At 55.0% G+C, this 15,898-nt stretch overlaps 1 protein-coding gene across 2 annotated transcripts in view; it reads left to right on the top strand.

Annotated features, from left to right (window-relative positions):
• ABTB2 (ankyrin repeat and BTB domain containing 2) overlaps positions 1-15,898 on the top strand; it is a 174,632-nt gene that overhangs the window by 125,018 nt on the left and 33,716 nt on the right. Inside the window, exons 2-3 of one of the 2 annotated variants that reach the window (XM_082748908.1) lie at positions 3,194-3,340; positions 9,400-9,613. In XM_082748908.1, coding sequence (XP_082605034.1) covers positions 3,194-3,340; positions 9,400-9,613 — 361 coding nt within the window. The remainder of the gene's footprint in view (positions 1-3,193; positions 3,341-9,399; positions 9,614-15,898) is intronic. The other variant, XM_082748909.1, reaches the window with a different exon arrangement.

Below are 15,898 nucleotides of genomic sequence, written 5' to 3'. Positions count from 1 at the left end.
GGATGTCCTTATTAACTCATCAAGGGAAACAGTTCAACTTGCTTGCTTTTTAATCCGGATGGAAACAAACAATTTTTCCCAAGGATTTTACAAAAATGGAAAAAAAAAAAAGGAGAGAGGCGCTCTTTCTTTTCTTTTGGGGTGTATGTGTGCGTGCGTGCGTGCGTGTGTGTGTGTGTGTGTGGTGACATCTTTTTCCAGAATGGCCTTGTGCTGGACAGGCTTTGTCATAAGGCTGGGAGTGCGTGTGGGACAAAGAAGGAGGTGTTGAGAGGACGTAAAGATTTCCCATCTCCAGTGAGAGCTGCTGAGGAACAGCTTCTGTGAATTTCAGATTGACATAAAAAAAGGCTTTCGTAGGGGCAAATGTGGAACCCAAGTTGTAGAGCTACATTCTGGAAAGATCAAGGGAATAAGGGGACAGCTTCTGTCTGCAGACTTCCACGGGAGGCCTCCAGGGATCCTTGGCAAGAAGTGCCTGGGGACCCATTAAAAGGAAAGTCCCATTTCTATGTCGTAGTTTCTCTTTCCTCCTGTCAAACCCCAGGCTCACATAGAACGGAACTCCTCTTCTTGCAAATCTCCTGGAGCCATTTAAAGGATGAGGTGGCCGCAGTCAGGGCATCATTTCCTTTCAGCATTTTGGGAGCCAAGAGATTGAAATTCTAGACCCAGTAGTGTCTGCCCATCAGTAACCTTGGACGAGTCTTCTGGCGGCCTTGATTTTCCCATCTGCGAGATGGGCGCAGAGTGCATCCTGCAGTTTGGGGGATTATTACAGAGGCCAGCACACGAGAAGCCCTCAGTGATAGCCGGCCGTGGCCATTACTGACAGTGAGTGCCCTGCCTCTCACGCTGGGAGAACATGTTGCTCAATGCTGAATGTCTCTTAAAAACAAGAGGCTCTATGCAAAAGCTATGATGCCATCCATTATTATTATTAATAATAGGTTCATAATTACTTTTGCCACAATATTAAGTGAAAGCCCCTATGGTGGGCGATGACTAGGAAAATGGGAACTATTATTAATGGACCTGCCGGCTCCTGTTACTGGATCCATTGACATAATATTTCTCTCTGGGAATCCTTTGACAAATCAGCTGAATTTCCTATTCCCTTGCCCTAAGCACTGTAAATTTGATCCACATGTCCCCAGTGTTGTTTCTGCAGATTAATAATGAAGAAGGGAGGGGGAGCAGAGCCTGCACAGGACCCATGGATGTGTGGAAACTCTCCCAAATGTTCGTGTTATGGGTTGGAACGTGTGTGCGTGCGTGCATGTGTGTGTGTGTGTGTGTGTGTGTGTGTTGGGGGGACCGAATTCTCTTTTGTTTTACTTGTTTTAATGCTCAGAGTCAGCTCTTCCTAATGTGTTTGGGTACTCAGCCATCAGGGAGAGTTTCTGCCTCGGGGCACAGGGCTGGGGGGCAGGAGGATCCCCACCGTGCTTTCCTCCTTCTCCCACTGGAAACAGTGCTTTGATGCCCTGCCTCACCATGTCAGCACCAGATGCGATAGGAGGGGCCACCGCCACACAGGAGGGGTGATGGGATTCGGTGGGAGGGGGGCAGTGAGGCAGCACGGAGGAGGCGGGGTCAGGGGGAGGCCGGGCAAGGACAGCAGGGCGGACTGTCAGCAGAGCGGTCAGAGAACACTGCCAGGGTCTGGGAAAGAGGACGACGGTTGTGTGTGTTTGCCTCGTGGGATGCAGTGGGGGACTCCTTGGGTGCACTGCACAGCGGTAATGCGCAGTATCAGCCCGCGCACTGGGATAGCCTCAGCGGGGTGCTCCTCGGATGTGTGCTTGCAAGTTGGGGGAGACGCGTACCCATTTGCGAGCCCATCACATCCAGATTCAGCTCCTGGCTCTGTCACTAAGTTGAACAAGTGACTCAAACTCTCTGAACGTCAGTCCCCCAGTATCTAAATTGGAGACAGCAGTGCCAACCTTGTAGAAAGAGTAAGCTCGTGATGGAGATGAAGGCTCCTGACAGAGCCCTTCCTTGTTAACGCGGCTGATGCAGGCACGGACGCCCACAGCCCAGTTAGTCCTCACAGCTACACCATGAGCCAGGTGCTTGCTTTCTCCTTAGCTAGTGCACAAGGAACTCAAGGCATAGAGAAGGGAAGTCACTGGCCCAAGATCGCACGGCTGGTTAAGTGACAGAGCCAGGATCAGGAACCCGAACGTCCCACCTCCAAGGCTCTGTCCCTGGCGGTCGCCTTCCTCATTACAGTTCTGTGCGCAGGTTAGGCGATTCTACCCTGCATCTGGCCACATCCCAGGGGCTCTCCAGCTATCTCAAGGAATTTTAAGAGGTCTTCCCAAAAGTGACCGATTAAATTCCTGTGGGTGTTTTTCTTTAAATAAATAAATAAATAAATAAATAAATAATAAGTTCATGGGGGTGTCAGACAAAGACGCATTGACCGAAGAAACAGCAGTTGCCGAAGGCTGGGAATCTCTGTGGCCACGGGCTCTTAAGAACCAACATGTAATTTTAAGCCAGTCCGATTTTGCTTTTCTGGTGCTTTCTAAGAAGCCACATTGAGCTGGAGAAATTTACAGGCTGTCACCCTCTGGGATTGATTCTGACAGCTCTGTCCCTCTAGCACTGAAGTGCTAATGAAAAACATTAATTGGACTTGGCCAGTGCCTGGGACGCATCCCCTTCTTGGAGCAGAGAAGACCGTGTCCCTTTCTCTGTGGTTTGTCCTCATCCCTTTCTTGGCAGAAGTGGGAACGGAAGCAGCATGAGGCAGTGAGAGGATTCGGGGTGTAGGGGGGCCCCACCCTTTGGATGGGCACGGTGGACATTCACAGCTTCTGAGGTCCATGAAGGCAAAGCCAGGTCTCTTTGTCCCCTAGTGTCCTGAATGTTGCGCAAGGCCTGGGCCGAGGAGACACTCAGTATTCAGTGAATGAGGAAGTGAATGAGTGAATGCATTCTTTTATAGCCTAGGAGCTCGGGCAGCCCAGTTCCTCATGCAGCTCCCAGAAACCACCTCTCCAAGGGGACTGCTCCCCCTTCTGGCTTCTGTAGGACTCAGATGCCCTCAAGTGCAGCTTTGACATTTGCCTCACCCCCCCCCCCCCCCCCCACCGATCCCCGCTCTACCAGAAGCTGCAGGGCTGGGCCTGTGGGCCCTTGCTTCCCTCCTGAACTTACCTGTCTACCCATTTCCACACAGGTGTCCTCTCCCTCCCCGCGTACTTCAGTCCTTACAACGGTGGGTCCCTGGGCCACGACGAGCGAGCCGATGCCTACGCGCAGCTGGAGCTCCGGACGCTGGAGCAGTCCCTCCTGGCCACCTGCGTGGGGAGCATCTCAGAGCTGAGTAAGTGCGGTGCATCCTGGTCTAGCTGGCTCTAAGGGGGAAGTCAGGGAAGAGCTCCCCTTCTGGATTCCGGCCTCCTCCTCCTCCTTCATGCTGCCTCTGAAAGCCAGGTCCTTCTAGGCCAGAGGTTGCAAATGGGTGGCCCATAAGCATGGACATAAGTCTGGCCCTCAGACGCCCCAGTGCGTCTGCGCCCCCTTCCTGCAGGGCAACGGTCAGGGGGAGCTTGCATCGTCATGCAGGTCAGCATGCTATAGCCAACCCGAGTCATTCATTCATTTCCCCCACCCGGCCCGCCGCGCTCTGCACTCTGCAGTTACACCTGCTACTTGTTCTTAAAGCACCCCTGGAAATCTCAGTGTAGAAAACGAGAGATCAAAGCAGAGCTCTTCTGGCTGACGTTAGTTGTGCTGCGGTGCTACAGCCATGGCAGGGCCACCTGGGCCTCCCCTGGGACCTCAGGCCCTGCGGAACACAGCTGGAAACCCCTCAGACTGGGTCATTCCTGTTTGGCAGCTGCTTCTCTTAAAGGAAAGTGCTAGGCAGGGAATTGCGTGCATGCATCTCCCGATCTCTTGCTCATTGTCCCAGTTGTTTAAGAAATCAGACCGCATACTCCTCCTCCTTAGTTCTGCCTGGCAGCCCGGTGAGACTGGCCAGTGGTGGGCGGGGACACTACACAGGGGTCGGAACTCGTGGTATGGAAACAGGTGCAGTGTCACTCTGCTCAAGCCCTTCCGCATGTCTGTGATGTCCTGGAGCTTTCTGCATGGCGAATGGCAGCCACTTTGCTTCTTCAGGACACAGCACCTTCCCTCCATCCTTCTTCCCCTCCCCCTTCCTCCCCCTTCCCAGAGCAGGAAAGAAAGTGCCTGGTTCAAGATCACAGAGCAGCTTCATCCTAGGGCTGGATGAGAAGGCAGGACTTCCAGCCCGGTCTCCTGGGGGCATCACAGAAGTCAGGGCTAGTGCACGGCTGCCCCAGCACCCTGTAGGAAGTGGGCTTAGGTATGTCTGGCTCAAGTGGCCACTCTTCTACTAGCCTGGGGCTGTGAACTTCCTAGATATGGCCAGCAGCCCAGACACCAGCATCTCTAATAGCTGACATCAGGATTGGAGCCTGGTCCTTTGCCTTTTACCATGGCGGCCTCTGTGCCCAGGATAGTGTACAACCAGGCAAAGGGAGAGCCATTCAGAAACTTTCCTCAAGGGAAGGGCTGGTCATCGTTCAGCCCCTATTGGTTCTACCTTCTAAAAACATCCCAAGTTTTAGTTTGCCCCTTTGGCCACCTCCACTTCTATCAACTCAGCCCAATCTAGGGCCATGTCAACACAAATTACATTGAGTCACTCATCTGCTCAGTGTCCCCTCCACCCTCCCATGGCTTCCCAGCTCACTCATTGAAATCCCCAATTCTCACCATGTCCCCCCCAAATCCAGTATATGATTTGGCTTCATCGCCTACTCCGCCTCTCTTATGGACTGTGCTCCCACCACCCTGGCGTCCTGGCCAGGATCCTCCCCCCCAGGGCCTTTGCACTGGCTTTCCCCTCGGCCTGTGACCATTTCCTCCACATACCCAACTATGTTGGTCCTTCATCTCATGTTCTTCAAGCCTCTGCCCAAATGATACCTTATTAGGCCTTCCCTGAGCATCCCCTGTGTAGATGAGTCCCCCATTCTCATTCCTCAGTCTCCCTCCTTACAACTTTAGTTCATTCAAAGGACAGTCACCATTTAAAATGTATCATGGATTCACTTGTAAATGGTCTTTCATCTCTCTCCCTTGACTAGAATGTCAGCTTCATGAGACTAGACTTTCTGTTTTATTCCTGCTGTATTATATTCCCATGATTAGAATGTACCTGATGCTGTGTGTGTGTAAAGAAATGAGTTCTGTATTGTCCAGTGTTTGCCTCCTAAAACCCACCGAGGGTGAGTCCACATCCCGGCCCAGTGGATCCTTGGGGCAAAGGGAAGAAGCATTCCTCTCTCGCATCTTTTCACAGGCAACCAAAGAGGCTGGTCACAAGCCACGTTGCCCCACCTCCCCACCCTGAAACCAGGGTTTTTGCTAACCCACAGTGAGAGAGGGAGGAGACAGAGGTGGAGGCAGGTAGTGGAGATTTTCTCTCTGAGACTAAAGACCTTAATGAGGCCACTGATACTTGGCACTGAGCTCCTCGTACCGAAAAGTTTACTGTGGGTTTAACATGCATTAACTCCCTGCACCCAGCCAGGACCGGCCTGCCTGGAAGTTTCTCTCTTGTCTCGGGCCCAGCTGCACAGAGAATGTAGGCACTTGTATTTTTCCCTCTTCCTTTCTCCCCGTGCAAAGGTAAATGGGAGGGAATATGAGATAAACAAGACTAAGCATTTCTTTGTAAAGGGAGCCAGACGGCAGAGGCCTCATCTTAAAGGCAGAGTCACCTTGCAGACTCTTGCCTGCTGTTTTTATTTGATGGCTCATAATGAGGGTTGGACAGATGAGAAGCCCACGGTGCCTCTCCCCGGGGCTCTCCTGATCAGCCAGCAGCGCCAGCTTACTTTCCCGTGCCTTGTGGGCGTTTCTGGGCTTCAGGCTTAGATTTCATCCCGCTTAGGATCAGCGGATTCTCAAGTACGAGGACATTTCTGGAGCGGCTCTAGGCGCCCACGTGCACGAAAGCAAGAGTGCAGACCAGTCCGGGCCACGGCATCGCCAGGCAGCTGGGGTGACGGGCCCGGATTCTGTGCTATGACCCTGTTGCAGACTGAAACCTTTGTAAAAATAGAACAGAAAACATATGTCAGGAAACATGAAACCAAAGACACAACACACAAGCCAGTTTTTTAAAAATGATGAGACAAAAGATCACTCTGTCAAATCGCCATAAGACTCTTCTAAAGGTCGCTCTCAGTTTCTAAAATTAGCTTGCTGTGACCCCGCGACAAACAGTAACAAACAGTTTGCAGCCCTGTCCCAGGGCCCAGACCACACACTCACGGAGCCATGACCCAGAGTGTACGTTTGGGATTCAGGGTCCCCGGGCTGAGTCCCGACTGGTTAACTTACTAGTACAGCCGGGACAAGTCCTTTAACTTCTCCGAGCCTGTTTCCTTGTTTGTAAAATGGAAATATTTCCCCCACGGGGAGGCTGTGGAGATTAGATGAGATCTAGTCTATTTTTCCCATCTCTCGAGCCTAGAAGATATGAGGAAGCAGGGAGGAAGGTCTCCCCTGGGGAGAACACCTAGGGCGAGGGGTTGGCTTTGGCCGTAAGGGGGGCTGCCGAGCAGTGTGAGTTTTCGGTGCCTCCTCATAGTTGTCTGCGGGCATCTGCTTCTTGATCTGAGAGACCAACGGCACGCAGTTGGACCCAGAGCTCGGAGCCGAGAGGCTGGGGACTTGCCTCTCCAGCGGCCATTCTGCCTCCTTTGTGGTACCCACCCCCCCTTCCCTGGCCCAAATCTTTGGAAGGCCTCTCTCTGTACCCGGCTTCCTTTCAGGGAATGCTTCAGGGTCCCTTCCATTTATTCCTTGATTCTGGCTGAAATGTGCTGCCAAAAGGGTTCTACACCAAGAACAATAAAACGATCATAAACATAATTAACGATAATGGCTTCTACCTTGTCAAGCCTTTGAAGTGTTGCCACAAGGTCTCTCTTTGATGATGCTATCGGGGACTCTCTCACTTCTCCTCCTTGTGGTCCTGTGATGCTGCCAAAAGTTATGCCATTTTGACCTGGAGAAATGGAAGCCAGGTTTCAGCTGGTGGCAGCCAACTTAGCCGCACAACTAGCTGCTAGGGGGCGGGTCGGCCTGGCGATTGTCCACAGCAGTTTCTGCCACCCGGGAGCCCGAGGGCGGGGTGGGACCTGGCATCTCCGGGCTCAGACTCCTCCCGTCCTGCCTGTGGTGGGAAATGTGGGGTAAGGCTTGACTGCGTGGAAAAGAACCCTGGAAGGGAGAGCCCTGCGGCAGGCGGCCTGGAGGATAGAGGAGTAATAGTCCTAGGACAGCAATGATAATGTGTAATTCATCGGTACAAGTACTCTGTGCCAAGCATGATGTTAAGTGCCTCACATTTATTATTTATTTGAATCCTCACGATTCTGAGGTTAGATAGGTAGATCTCATTGTACAGATGAGGAAAGGGAGGCACTGATGAGAAACTTCTGTAAGGCCCCTCACTGGAAATAGCAGAGCCCTGACTGGAAGCCAGGCGTGTCTGACTCTGGAATCTGGGCTCTCGTCCCTTAACCTGGCGAGTCGATAACCTCACTGGACACGAGATTCACCGCAGGAACATCTATAAAAGAGGATGCCCGGGTCCTCCCCAGACCAATTAAATCAGTCTTGGGGATGGGAGCCAGGTGTCCGTAAGTCATGAGGTACCCCCCAGCTGGGCTACAATCTCAGGGACGAGCAGAGTCAGGTGTGGAGAGAGGAAGGGGAGGGAGGTGTGGAGGTCTCTTTCCCAGTGGAGATCTCCAGTTCCAGGGGTGTCATTTTCCCTGCTTGGAAGCCAGACACTGTCGCTGAGGCTCTCCTAGGAGAACCTGGCCGCTAATGAACTCAAGTTGAGCCCCACCAGAAGCTGTATTTTATTTTATTTTAAGATTTTATTTATTTATTTGACAGACAGAGATCACAAGTAGGCAGAGAGGCAGGTTCTCTGCTGAGCAGAGAGCCCGATGTGGGGCTCAATCCCAGGACCCTGGGATCATGACCTGAGCTGAAGGCAGAGGCTTAACCCACTGAATCACCCAGGTGCCCCCAGAAGCTGTATTTTAAAGTGAAATGATTGTGTGAGGAGATTTCTTGATTTTGTAAATGTCTGAGGGGCGCCCGTCAGGCAGCAGACCCCGTGCAGGGTGCTGGGGACTCTGTGGAGCAGAGAACCAGACTCACGGAGGCCAAATCACAAAGGTTAATTGAATAAATGAGCTGGTTCTGCCACTCCCCGAATGATCTTCATCAGAGGAAAACCTGCCTGTTTCTCTCGACTTAGGGCCAGCCTTGTCCAGAAGCTTTCTCTGGAAGGGGCCATCTCTAAGGAACTGCCACACGTTGGGGGGGAGCTGGTCCCCCGGTCAAGGCCCCCGTCAGTTCTCAGGCCCAAGGAGAATGGAAGGGGGCAGGGGCGCGCAGGTGCAGGGGGCTGTGCGGCCCATCCTGTCTCAGCATTGTGGCCTCACACAATGACGGGACGTTTCCTGTCCCAGGCCACTAGGATATTCAAAAGACTTGACTTGGGCACTAACCCCGTGCAGGATATGGGGACCCGAGGACCCCACAGACGTTAGTGGGTCAGGCCTGGGTCACAGTTCAGTTCATGGACTTTGGAGTCAAAGAGGCCTGCTACAGATCTAGACCCTACCATTTACTAGGCACAGGACTTTGGCTGGTTAAGCTCTTTGCACCGTGGCCTCCCTGTGACTGGGGAAATGCAGGGAGTCAGTTAAGGATTTGTTTTCCAGATAAGCCTCCATTTCTTCACCTGTAAAATGGGGATAATACTGGGCCCCAGTGTTACTATTATAAAAGGATCGAATGGAAGCCCATTTCTGGGAAACCGCACACTCGGCACACAGTGAGCCCTCAGGGCCAGTGGCCGCTGTCACCTAACCTGATGTATTGGAGATGGAGGGCCCTGTCCAGCAGAAGCACCTGGCCTTGGTGCAGGATGGCACGAGGGAGGGCCACCGCACCCGGGGGCGCTGCGTGTCAGAGGCCAGGACTCCCTCTGTCAAAGAGCTGGGGAAAGGCCCACTGGGTGGTGGAGAGAGGAGGATGTCGAAAGAGAAACCACATTAGCATAAGTTCTGAAGCAGACCGGCCCTGCCAAGTCTGGGGCTCGGCAGTTCGGGCGAGACTGGCAGGGAAAGGAAACCGAAATGGCTGTTGCGTGTCTAGGTGACGGTTCCCACCTCCGCTTGCCGGCTCTGGGGTAAACAGTAATTAGGCACCACTGCAGGGGAGCCGCTTCTCTGCAGCCACGAGGAGACTTGGAAGCATAGGGGTGGTGACCTCAGACTTCTTTTTTCCCCCCAACCCCCGCCACCCTCCCCGCAGGTGACCTGGTATCCCGCGCCATGCACCACATGCAGGGCCGCCGGCCGCTCTGCCCCGGCTCCAGCCCCGCCCGCCAGGCCCGCCAGCCACCCCAGCCCATCACCTGGTCCCCCGACGCCCTCCACACGCTCTACTACTTCCTGCGCTGTCCACAGATGGAGTCCATGGAGAACCCCAACCTGGACCCCCCGAGGATGGCCCTGAACAACGAACGGTAAGGGTCCTGCCGGGGCTGCTCCGTGGGTGGACTGTGGCCCACACGGGCCTGGCCCTGGCCTACAGTCATGCCCTTCCCCCCAGGTGGGGGCAGCCTGGGGTCGTCGAGGCTCAGAATGGATTGTGGCTTGTGTCTCGGATGTTCCTGCTCTAACACTCTCTTCCTGGACTTGCTGGCATTCAGGCACCCCTTTATAAACACAGGTATTCACAGCTGCCTGGAAAGGTGCTAGTGGGTGAGTGAGAGCTTTGAGGAGAAGCACTAAGGACAGTGTCTGGCTGGGAACAGACCCCCCGTCAAGGGCAGCCCTGTGATCAGGGTGAGGCCAACGTTCCCACTGTTGGAAGGGACCTAAGGCTTGCCCTGCCCCAGCCATTCAAGTCACAGATGAGAGCATCATGCCTCTGGTAAGTTTGTGGTTGAAGGACCCAGGCCTGCTGCTCTCTCTTCCTGGCTGGCAACAGGGCTGTGAAGCACAGATGTAAAGGTTTTACACTGCACAAGGGGACCCAGTGAGGGGCACGAGTGGGAGACAAACACGGAGTCATGTCCGCCTGAAGACCAGGTTGCCTTGTCTCGTTGCCTTGTCTAGTCTTACTCACAGGGCTGGCTTGTAAAATTTGTCTTCCTGGAGAGGATGCTTTTTTCTGATTCACCCAGAACATCATATGTGCTGGCATAATCCTCACCTGGTGGGCCAGATGGCTACCTGGCAGGGTCTGTCCAGGGGCTCAAGTGTTGGGTGCGTAAAGGTCCCGGGAAAGACTTGCCCTTGAACGTGAAAGCACAGTCGGCACGCATTCCCCTGCTCAGCAGTCCCTAGAGAGGGAGACTGCCCAGGCAGGGGAGTGCTCTGTGCCACATGGAGGAGGAAGGAGCCCCACCCCATTGGGCTGCTGCCTTGGAGAGGCGTCGGATCTCATCAACTTTGTGGTCCTCACTCCTGCTCCGCAGCCAGGCCCACTTCTCTGGTGCCCCCACAGTCACAAAAAAACAAAGGTGTGATGCGTCCCAGCTCGTTCAAAACCACCATCGTGGAAATAGGGGATATCCTGTGGACCTATCGCCAACATTGCAGGTTGAGAATGCAGTGGCCCAGGCTGGGCACGAACAGCGCTAATGGACCCTGAGAACTTTGTGCAAGGTTTCAGGCCTCCCTGAGCTTCAGCCTCCTCTGCTGTAAACAGTGGCACTGAAGCCATTGTAAGGGTTGAATCGTGACAATCAACACTTCCCGAGCACTTAGGAGGTGCTGGGCACCGTGCTGAGTGCTTGCCAGCTGTGTGCTCTTGAGTATGCCCTCAGGAAACACATGTGCTTCACGGCCCCAGTGGACAGATGAAGAAGTGGAGGCAGAGAGAGGTTTGGTGACTTGCCAAGACCACAGAGGCTCTGCTCACAACCTCTATACACGAACGACTGTGTGTGTGACAAGAGGCATGAAGCAGCGGTGGCCCAGGGACACACACATAGTAGGCTCCCAGTAAAGGATACCACTGCTGTGATTATGACCAGCGTCATTATTAGATCGTCACTGTCTTGGGGATGGAGGGTGAATGCAGGGCCCAGGTAAGTCACTCCGGGCCTGACCCCGAGCAAGAAGGCAGCGGGTGGAGGCTTCCTGAAGGAAGCACCCGGCAGGAAGGGGGAACAGGAGCAGAGGCCCTAAGTCGCAGCTGTTTCTGCTTTGTGCAGAAATTGTTGTGGTTTCCAGAGTGGGCTGGGAAGAAGAAAGGGCAAGGAAAACATGTGAGGGGTGGGGAGGACTCGCTGGTTGTTTGGTGAGGTCCCCAGGGGGCTAGAGGACACCCTGTCACCTAAGCACAGGTGGCTGGGAGAAGATGACAAACCTTCTTTGGGTCCACTGCTGTGGCCTAGGCCTCTTGGCCCTCTGGTGGTGACCATGGCCATTGGCCATGGGGCCATGGGGCAGGCCAGGGAGGGGCTCCTCTGCAGCCGTGACGCCCAGAGCCCCTTGGCTGTCTCTGTGGCTGCCCTCTGGCTTTCCTCCTGGGAGAACTCCCCACCCCCAGTGCTCTAACGCACAGCCGCAGAGTTTCTGCATGACTTGGGTTGTTGTCTGGACGCAATTGTAGTAGCTCAGCTACTATACGTGTGTGTGTGTGTGTGTGTGTGTGTGTGTGCGCGCGCAGATATCTCATTATTTAAAATCCACACTGTCTGTGGCACAAAAGAATTGGTAGCTAAGGCATTTTTCCATGAATCATTCAAATGAGTATTAGATACATGGGGAATTGGAACCACCATTAGGAAAAAAGTATCCAGACATTTCAGATTTGGGCACGAAAAGGAGGACACCCTAAAAATACCCAGGCTGGCAGACAGCCTCACAGCTGTGTGGTGGCCCGGCTCCTGGCTGCTTGGATCCTGCCATGCTTGGACTCCGTTGGATGGGGCAGGCCCCAGCGAGCCTGGCTGCCCCTTCCTGGGGCCACCAAGCTCTCGTTCCATGGCAGGCAATGCCACACATCTCCTCATGGCACCGCCATGCTGGCATCCTCGCCGGAGCTCTGGGGAAACCTCCTCTCCGTGCACACTAATGGCCAGAATTGGCTCTAGGGCAACAGGGCTTTGCTTTTGTGAGTCTGGGGAGGGCTGTCTGTCTCTTTCCGTCCCCTGTACCCCCACTTTATTGACTCTCGAAGTTCCTGCCTCTGTCCCACATGAGGAGTGAGGGGACCAAGTCCACCCAGCCAGAATCCAGAACCTCTGCTTTCCAGTATGATGGCCGAATGGGGCCCCAGAGGCCTCTGGTTCAGGGATTGGGTGGCTCGGGGCCTGTGGTCTTCAAGGTCTGCGGGGATATAGGGGTCTTCCACTGCATTGCTCACAGGGGCTGAGGAGCCCAGTGTGGTGGCTTGGGTTTGGCCACACGGTAACATTGATGGTGCCATTCACGTCTCTGCTCAGAGATTTCTGCTTGGAGGAAATGGCCCTTCCTCCTCCCCACGGGGCACTCTGTGACCCCTTTCCTGCTGCTAAAGGCTGGGACAGGCGTTCCTCCCTCTGTGTGAAGTTCCTCATGGCCTCCCTACTGAGTCACGTGCTGCCTTGGCCCCGCTCGGTCCGGGCTTTAGTATCTCCCGGGAGGGGCCGTCTCCCCGGAGCCTCCTGCTCGGGGTGCGGGAGGTGCTGGGAGGAGGGAGCGGCAGAAACAGGAGGAGCCGCGGTGGGTAGGGGGGCGGCTTTGCGAGGGACAGTTGGGCACTGGAGCCCAGGCTTTGGGGTGAGGCCTTGACTCTGGTCCAACCTCCCACACAGGCCCCTCCACATTCCAGATGCCTCACCTGGAAAGCGGGGAGGATGAGGTGAGATAACACACAGAAGGTAGCCAGCTCTTCCTTCGAAAAGGCCTTTCCACCTACTTGTGTTTCTTCTGTGCCCCACGAATAAGCAGGGTAGGTGCTGGAATGACCTCCGTTTTACCAACGAGGGCTCGAGGCTGGAGGGGGCAGCTGCTAAGTGGCCGGGCAGGGATTTGAACCAGGTCTCTCCAACCTCACAGCCCTCGCCCTCTGCCGTGCCCACATGCTTAGCCCTGGTCCTCAAACTCTCAAGGCACCTGAGTGGGTCTCCCGGGGCCATCCTGGCCCCCTACCTGCCTGTCTGTTCCCAGCACCCGTCCCTTGCCACCCAGCAGAGCCTCACAGGCGGGGACTCCCTGCACCCTTGCGGGGACTCCCCGCACCCTTCCGGGGCCCCTCTCCTGCTAGCAGCTCCGCCTCGCAGCGCTGGTGAGACACGAGGCAGGGTCTGACACACAGGAGCGGTCACAGCTGCCGCCCTGCAGGGCATGTCATCGCCTGAGCCCACACTTGAGAAGTGAAAGAACTTGCTGTCAGAGATCCAGGGTTGCCCATGGAGATGGGGGAGCCTCCTTCCCCCGAGGTCTGGAGGAAAATGGACAGCCATCTGGCTAAGTGCGGTCCTTGCTAGTCGTGCCTGGAGGCAGAGGGACGAGCTCGCTGCAAGAGCGTCCTGGGTGGAGATGCCTCCGTGGCCATCATCCTCGTGGGGACGAGGCGTCTGGGAAGCAGGCAGGAAGGTGGCGCGGACATACAGGAGTGGCGGGAGGTCTGCCAGCTTGCCAGCAGATTGCTGGAAAGGAGACAGATAGTTCGAGGGGCAGAGGGGGCTGAGATAACACGGAAGGTAAACCAATTTTCTGCTTCAAAACCTCGGGTGCTGGAGGGCCCGGTCTCAGCAGGTGGCATTTCCCGGTGTATGTGATCTGACGGCGGCCGCAGCAGGGATGCCAGGCCTTTGAGGACTCGCTGGGAATCTAAGAACGACAGCAGGCCCCTTGTCCATGGACCGGCGTGTTTGCTGGAGCCTGGCCTCTTCCCTCTCCCCGGCCCTGCCTGGCGCCCCTTGGGGGAGGGAAGCACACTCCGAAGGCTTGGGGGCTGCTGCTGCCCAGGATGCTTAGCCAGGAGGAACATGGGAGCCGAGCCAGAGTCTGATGGGAGACCGAGCCTGAAGTATCTGGTGTCATGATGTCCAGCCTGCCAGAGCCCTGTCTGAGGAGGGCCCTGCTCTTCAAACACATGCCTTTCTGATCGGACTTCCCGCTTAGTGACTGTAGAGCCCTTGCGGGCAGGTTCCTCCAAAGCTCGGTTCTGCAGACCACCAACACGCAGTCCTCACAGTCCCTTGTAAGGTGCAAGGTCTAAATGAGTTCACATTCCTAACATTCTAGAACAGTACCTGGAACACAGTAAATGCCAGATAGGAGCAACTATGATCATTAACGTGATCACTTGTGCTGGGCAGAGGGCGCAGCATGCGGAGACTGCAAGGCAGGGGAGAGTGTGGTCCCTAGTGGAGACAGACAGGAGCGGCGTGGTAGACAACAAGGAATCTGGTGGCGGGACGAAGCCGCGGAGGAGCCCGGACTGTGATAAGGAGAGGGCTCAGTTGTGTCCTGGTAGGTCCTGGCCCTGTCCTCTGGCATGGGGCTTCCCGGGATTGGCTGGCTCTTCTTTGCCCTCAGCCCAGCCTTCCGCACTCAGCACCCGGACCCCTCTGAGAGCAAGGGGAGCAGAAGGCACAGGGCAGTCCTGCCGACTCTGCTTGCCTTGATGCTAGGAAGAGTGGCCTTCCTACCAAGATGTACGCCAACGCCCCGGCCTAGAGCAGTCTGGTCTGTGGTTCTGCCCCCCAAGACAGCACCAGGGGCCCCAAAGTGCTGGTTTGATAGTCATCTGAGGACACAGTTCCCAGAATGCTAGGTCTACTGAGGCTCTAGGGTCTGCTTCAAGGACGAAACCCTCGTTCCGGTAGGATCCTGGTGGAAGATGGCATGTGTCTGGCCCAGCTCTTGGCTGCTCCGTTCCATGTGTCAAGCTAGTCAAGGAAGTTTCCAGCAAATATGTGCGCAGAATTTGGAAGCGATGGAGCCAGCCAAGGCACCACCCACCAAAGGTGCCCTTAGTCCCCTAAAAGTCCACCCCTGGGGTTTCAGACCCCACCCAAGAGGAGATAGATTCCAGGAGCCTCTCGGGTCCCCTGGGAGGTGTTCTCTCTGCTGCCTTCCAGCAGTACAGCCGGCCAGCTTATCGTGCTGGGCCTCGGTTTCCTCGCTGGGGAGATGGCAAAGGTACGATGGCCACGAGCAGTAAACAAGATAATTTGTTGAAACACTAAGCTTAGTGGCTGGCTCATTAAAAATACGTATTAAAAAAAATATGTATTAAATGGCAGCTGCCGCCTTCCTCATTATTGTAACAGTCAGAAACGTGTTGAGAAGACACGTGTTTGACACCCAGAGTCTTCATTGACCTCGAATGGCATTTCTTAAAATGCGGTTCTCAAGTGGTCTCTATTAGTCACACTACTAATACATTACTGCTATTGCTAGTACTGGTATTACTAACCTAACTACTCCTGCTACTAATGCAACTAGTGACAGGACTCCTCGCAAACTCCTCAGATCCCGGAGCCGAGAGCCAGCATTCAGAGAGCGCACACGAAGTGGCAGACACCGTCTTCGGCACTTTGCTTATTAACCCGCTGTTCTCCCTGTACTTCTGTCCATCAGCAGGGAAGGGATATGAGAGAATCTGGAAGGGTGCCTTCCGTGACCGAATCTCCAGCGTCACGTGGGAGGCTGGCACAAGACAGGAGACAAAGAATGAGCAAAGCCCAGCAGACAGTGGAAGAGGCAGCCCGTTGCCCGACCCCGTGTAGGACGGCCCTCAGGCTGCGCGGCCTGCCTGGGTTGGGACCCAGCTCTGCCGCTGATGAACGGGGGGCTTCGGG

The sequence above is a fragment of the Mustela nivalis genome (genome assembly GCF_964662115.1).
Source record: "Mustela nivalis genome assembly, chromosome: 9".
Taxonomy (NCBI): domain Eukaryota; kingdom Metazoa; phylum Chordata; class Mammalia; order Carnivora; family Mustelidae; genus Mustela; species Mustela nivalis.
Note: the sequence above shows the minus strand (reverse complement) of the source record. Positions and strands in the feature narration are given on the sequence as shown.